The sequence below is a fragment of the Nestor notabilis genome, unplaced genomic scaffold (assembly GCF_000696875.1).
Source record: "Nestor notabilis isolate BGI_N333 unplaced genomic scaffold, ASM69687v1 scaffold20104, whole genome shotgun sequence".
Taxonomy (NCBI): domain Eukaryota; kingdom Metazoa; phylum Chordata; class Aves; order Psittaciformes; family Psittacidae; genus Nestor; species Nestor notabilis.
Genome location: NW_009927118.1, coordinates 10,728 through 16,618, shown reverse-complemented (window position 1 = coordinate 16,618; position 5,891 = coordinate 10,728). Strand labels below are relative to the sequence as shown.

Sequence of the window (5,891 nt, the reverse complement as noted above, 5' to 3'; positions counted from 1 at the left end):
GAAGGAGGAACCGGTTTGCTTCCACCTCCCCTCGCAGTGCCCCTCTGCTTATTAGTTCTCCAAATATTTCGTCCTGCAGCCCGGCAGCACGGACTCTGCACTAATGCAATCCCAGGCAGAGGGGAAGCCAGAGCGGGTAGGACAGCGCGTTATCCTCATGGCATCGCTCCAGGCCAGCCTGTGGGAGTGGGACCGGGCAGATGAGGCCTTGCTGCACTAAATCCCGGCAGTCCGGGCACACACAGCAGCATCCCTCCGGCTCAGCCCTCTCGTGCTTCCCGAGGGCAAGGCAGAGGTATCAGCAGAGCATGAGTGTTGCCTTTCCCCCCAGCAGCATCTTTCCCCCACCCCAAACAATTGCTCCACTTCATACTTTTGCTTTTCTCAGCAGCCAACAGGATAGGAACCATCCCCAGAGCCCTCACCAGGTGTTGGAAAACAGGCATTTGGAGCTGGAAGAGGAGACCTGGTTGTGGGATGCAGGTGGGAGCAATTATGGGACAGAGGAAAAGAAATTCCCTGGGATTTCCTCCCATTGGCTTCCAGCTCCATTAAGAGACTGCACCTTAGGAAAAACTTCTTCCCCAGAAGGGTGGTCAGGGGTTGGAACAGGCTTCTCACGAAGCGGTGGGATCACTGACCCTGGAAACGTTCACAAACACGCAGACAAGGCTCTCAGTGACATGGGTTAGTGGTGGCCTTGGCAGTGCTGGGCAATGGTTGGACTGGGTGATCTTAAAGGTCTTTCCAACCTGGTTGATTCTATGACTTTACAGCCTCTCCGGATCCTCTTCACAGTCTCCAGCTGAACAAGGTGCTGGAGAAGCGAGAGGGGACGAGGGCTTGGAAGGGGAAGGAGAGCATGGTGGGAACGCTGTGTCCTGCGACCGCCCTGGGCAGCTGCTGAGGTCACTGTAAATCAGAGCGGCCACTGGAGCTGCTCCAAACCCATCCAACGCCCCGCAGGCCATGGAGCATCCCACAACAGGGGGGTGCAGGAGTGTCCCACATCCCCCTCATATACTGATCACCCTGCACCGAGTTTCACCTCCCGGGGACAGTGCCGCCCTCTCACCATGTGCCATCCTGTGCAGGGCTGCAGGCACTGGCTGCGCTCCATCCCCTCCCCAGGCTCAGCCAAGGCCAGCAGTGTGCTGGGTTGCTCAGCGCATGCCTTGAACACACAAAAATAACTGCAGCAGAAGATACTTGAGCGCCCAACGCCAGCCCCGGCTTAAACAACTCCTGTCTGCAACGTTCCGAGCCAGCAGGAGCTCATCTGATGAGAGCAGCATCACGCAGGTCCCCGGCCAGCCACCAAGAGCAGACACGTTCCTGCTGGCACAGGACACCAAGGGGCTCTGGCTTCAGCAATAAATAAAGCAAACAAACAAAGCAAAATTAAAAAGAAGCCAACAATGATCAATTTTTTGAAACTTTAAATATTTTTTTTCTTTAAAATCTGTTTTCCTCTGGGGCTCTGTCTCTGTGAAGAGCTGTGCTCGCCCTGCAGCATCTGGGTTCCTTCCTCAGTCCTGGCCATGGGGCAAGGGAGAAGCAGGGTCAGTCAGGGAGGGGGATGGATGGGCGCTCCCCACCGTGCATCACCGGCACGTATGGATTTCCACCACCCGATGGCAGGGTTTGCACTTGACGGAGCAGCACCAGTGGAATTTGCAGCTGCACCTTTCCACAACCTCCACCTCGTCCGTATGAAAGCCCCGGCCGCAGCACATCAGCTCGCAGCCATCGATCGCCTTGGAGGTCTTGTTGCACTGCCGGCCGCTGGTGCCCAGCACCCCGTTCTTGAGGTCGTGGTCACAGAAGTCGGGACTGGAGTCCAGGTAGACGAGGTCCTCGTCCGTGTGCGGCTTGAACTGGGAGTTTTTGGGCACCAGCACTTTGGTGGATCCAATCTCGCTCTGCTCGACCTCCGTGGCACCGTCGAATTTCTCCTTCAGGACGTTGCCCACTTTGCGGAAGGGGGGCATGGCTTTCCAGCACGTCTTGAACTCGCAGGAGCCGGACACGCCGTGGCACTTGCACTCCACCCGCATGTTGTTCAGGATCGCCTGGAGGAGAAGACACAAGAAATGAGAGGGGGTGGTCAGCTCGCGATGGACACAGCAAGAGGGGCACGACATACAGGGTCTGGAAGGGGTACGTGGGAAGTGATGCTGATGTGCACGAGATGATGGGATTAAAGGAAGCCAAAAGGGCTCCAGCAGTAGCTGCAGAGCCACACTGGCTGCCCGGGTTTCCCCCTCACCATTACCTTTCTCCCTGCCTCGTTGTTGTGGAGGTTCATTAAGGCTCTGTTGGAAGAGGCCCCTTTGCTCCTCTCACGGACGTCAACGAAGGACTGTGAGAAGGCCACGCCGTAGGCGATGTTATCAGAACAGCCTGACCACTGGAAGCCTAAGGCAGAGAGCATGGATGAGATGGATACAGGCAGCCTGCACTGCTCGTCCTCTCCGGCCCTGCTCTTCCTAAAATACAGCTGACCTGTCCCCATTCTGTCTTGATACCCACAAAGCTGGGTTGCCTAGGGCATGGGGAAGATGAGGAATGTGGCCCTGGGGGACACATGGACAAGATGCTTTCTCTGCCCCATGGGCGATGCTCCCAAATGCATTTTTAATGAACTCATGTGGACTAACAGGAGTTTCATAGAATCATAGAAGGGTTGGAAGGGACCTTAAAGCTCATCCAGTCCCAACCCCCTGCCACGGGCAGGGACACCTTCCACTAGAGCAGGTTGCTCCAAGCCCCTGTGTCCAACCTGGCCTTGAACACTGCCAGGGATGGGGCAGCCACAGCTTCTCTGGGCACCCTGTGCCAGCGCCTCAGCACCCTCACAGGGAAGAGCTTCTGCCTCAGAGCTCATCTCAGTCTCCCCTCTGGCAGGTTAAAGCCATTCCCCTTGGCCTGTCCCTCCATCCCTTGTCCAAAGCCCTTCTCCAGGTTTCCTGGAGCCCCTTTAGGCACTGGAGCTGCTCTAAGGTGTCCCCTTGAGGAGCCTTCTCTTCCCCACGTTGAACAAGCCCAGCTCTCTGCACCCCAGCTCAGCTGCCCCTCATTGCTCACTTACCCTGTGGGCTGCCCCCCTGCACTGTGCGGTCACATCCACACTTGTCCAGCTCGCCGCTGCTGCAGGCGCGGGTCACTGCGAAGGCCACCCCTGCCGAAGAGATGGCATAGACGAACGCTGCCTCCCGTGTCCCTGCAACGGCACAAACCATGGTGGGAAACCTGGCAGCAAGTCTGAGGCGTGCAAAAGGGCTCTTCTGGGGGTGCACAGCACCGTGGCCAAAGGCTGTCGTGTGTCTCTGCTCCTCTTCCCTCCCTGCACTGGTGTTGCACATCATGGCAAACCATGCTATGCAGAGCTATCAAGTCAAGCCCTTTGCACTGTCTCTTCCTCCCAAGATGGGGTACCCTGTGCAGGACACTCATCCTTTCCACTCCCAGGGATGCTGTTTGCTTAGTGCCAAGCCCGGACCAGTCTCAGCAGAATCACCTCTGCCCTGAGACATCATTTGCAGCCATAAGAACCCTGCTTTGCAATAGTGAAGGAGCTGGGAACTGCCCAAAGCTTGAAAACATGAATGAGATGGGCAAATCATAACCTGGGAATGAGAGAGGTGTAAAGGCTGTATTGCCACTGTGGGGAGAGCTTTCCAGAGCTTATATGGAGAGACCACCTTGCCTGATGCTTGCAGGGCACTTCTACCATGAAATCCCTCCTGCATCCAAAATAGTTGGCTGCCTTCCACCCTCAGGAACGTTGCAGACGAAGATCTTTGCCATCCTCTCACACAGGGTTCTGTGGCCCCCAGCACCCCCCAAACTGCTCTGCACAGCCCCACCGCACACTGTGCAGAATCACACTGGTCCCCTGGGTGCAGCCCCTGACCAGCTTTGGCATCTACCTGTGTGGTGCCACATATTTAGGAAGAGCTTGTCTGGGAAGCCAGGGGACATCCCTGAGCATAACCACACAGGGCGGCATGGCCAGAGATCAGCTCTTGCAACAAATCTTAGGGGCCGGTTGAGAACACGGACCCTCCATCTCCAAAGAAGGAGGGCTGGCATTTGGGGTACTCCCGTGCTGGGGGTAGAGGAGGGGGTGTCTTGCTGGCAGACATCCCCTGGCTTGCTGGTTGGACAGAAGGCAGCTGCTTTGGTGGTCGCAGCCCAGACTTTGGTGGCCAAGTTGTACTCTGGCAGCAGTGGCTGTGGGGGGACTGAGCTGCCTCCAAGTTAATCGAGGTTAATAGTAGGATCGTGTTGGTCGGTTTGTGCTGTGGCTGCCTAAAAAGAGGCGACTTTTAGTTTCTGGTATTTCTGGTATTTCCAGTCCCTGAACCTTCACAAGAAGAGATCTTCACCCCTGTGTTGAGGGGAGGAAAGTCAAACAAGGAGCTAGGGGGAGGCTTTGGCCTATGGGTGCTGTGATGCGTGTATCAGAGATGGCAGTGGCACCTGAGGGGAGGCAAAGGCCACTTTCCTGGTCTCCTCCATATGGCTGTGCCCTCCATATCCTCACCCTGATGCTTTGGATGCTTGGTGGTTCAATCGCAGCCTGTGCCGCTGGGATAGCAGCTGGGAGCAGAGGGGCTGCGGGTGCCCTGGCCATAAACCCCCTGAAGGCTGGCAGTGGGTGCTGGTGGGTGAGGATGCTGTCCTTAGAGGGTCCAGCTCCCGTGTGTTTTACTCGCCTCGGGCGGCAGAGGGCTGTCCTCCCAAGGCTTCACCCGCAGAAGCTTCGCTCTGCTCTGGCACTGGTCAACGCTTCAGCGCTGCCCGGAGAAGAGACCCAATAAATGCAGCCATTGCTCTGCAAGAGCAAAGCTCCTGGGCTTGAGGGGAAGAGACTGAACTGCAGGGAGGCTTGAACATGTAGGAGGCATGTCCTCGTATAAGGTCCAGGCTCTGTGGATGCCCTGGGCTGGCCGCTTCATGCAGTGGGCATCTGCTGGTGTGAAAAAGGTTCAGGAGAGCAAGCACCCAGCAGCTGAGGAGCTGCAAGGGCCTGGATATGCTGCCCCCAGTACAGCAAAAAGAGCCCTGCTGAAATGCCCAGGGAAGAGCCATCAGCCCCACGATCCAGCACTGAGCCATTCCTTACTCTCCCTAGCCACTGGCTCAGCAGCAGTCAAGGAAAACCCGCCCGCATCCCCCCGGACTGCTGTTGTAGCCATTCCCTCCATGCAGCATCACCCTAGGCACACGTCCTCTGGCTCACCTTGTGTTACCACCTTGCCAAAGACGGGCAGGGTGTCCAGTGTGGAGCAGTTCCAGCGGCGGTTGCGGAACTGGTACTGGCACTCCTCGATGGCCAGCTGGGCTCCGCGCCGCACCGAGTCCATCACCTCCAGGTTCCTCTTGCACATCTGTACCTGGCGCTGGATCAAGCCCTTCAGCTTCTCGCAGGTCTCTTCCTCAGAGATGCTCCCCACTGAAGACAGCTTCGCCAGGTACCTGCCACGACAGCACAACTGGTTAGGAGGAAAGGGTTGGGAGATCAAGGCCAGGTTGGACAGAGCCTTGGGTGACATGGTCTAGTGTGAGGTGTCACTGCCCATGGCAGGGGGGTGGAACTAGATGATCTTAAGGTCTTTTCCAACCCAAACCATTCTATGATTCTATGATCTGGGACACCCTGCACTGCAAAAAAACAAGGGGACCTAACCCCTCATCCCCTCCATAGCTGAGACCTGGTGTCCATCTGGGGTCACCTTAAATGTACCGCTGCTGCAGCTCCACAGGATGCATTTTTGGCCGGCAGAGAGCAAGCCCAAGCGAAACAACCATCCCTCTGCAGCCTGGTCCTCTGTCTCTCAGCTGCTGGCTCCCCTTTGCCTCTATTGCCTGCAAGGAAGATATTT

General features: G+C 56.8%; 1 protein-coding gene across 1 annotated transcript; it reads right to left on the bottom strand.

The window, feature by feature from the left end:
- Positions 1 to 1,433: 1,433 nt before the first annotated feature.
- On the bottom strand, positions 1,434 to 5,478 carry WNT4 (wingless-type MMTV integration site family, member 4). The gene is made up of 4 exons (XM_010013924.1): positions 5,249 to 5,478; positions 3,092 to 3,223; positions 2,276 to 2,418; positions 1,434 to 2,072 (listed from the first exon to the last, which is right to left on the bottom strand). The coding sequence occupies exons 1-4, from the start codon at positions 5,394 to 5,396 to the stop codon at positions 1,605 to 1,607; spliced, it is 891 nt and encodes a 296-aa protein (XP_010012226.1). The 5' UTR covers positions 5,397 to 5,478; the 3' UTR covers positions 1,434 to 1,604.
- Between the last annotated feature and the right edge of the window lie 413 nt (positions 5,479 to 5,891).

What these genes read in the sequence shown, in the direction of transcription:
- WNT4 (XM_010013924.1), bottom strand. Translation starts at nt 5,396, where the DNA reads ATGTGCAAGAGGAACCTGGAGGTGATGGACTCGGTGCGGCGCGGAGCC. An exon ending in TGGCAAGGTGGTAACACAAG is followed by an intron (nt 3,224 to 5,248) that starts GTGAGCCAGAGG and finishes GTGCCGTTGCAG; the next exon opens with GGACACGGGAGGCAGCGTTC. An exon ending in GCAGGGGGGCAGCCCACAGG is followed by an intron (nt 2,419 to 3,091) that starts GTAAGTGAGCAA and finishes TCTCTGCCTTAG; the next exon opens with GCTTCCAGTGGTCAGGCTGT.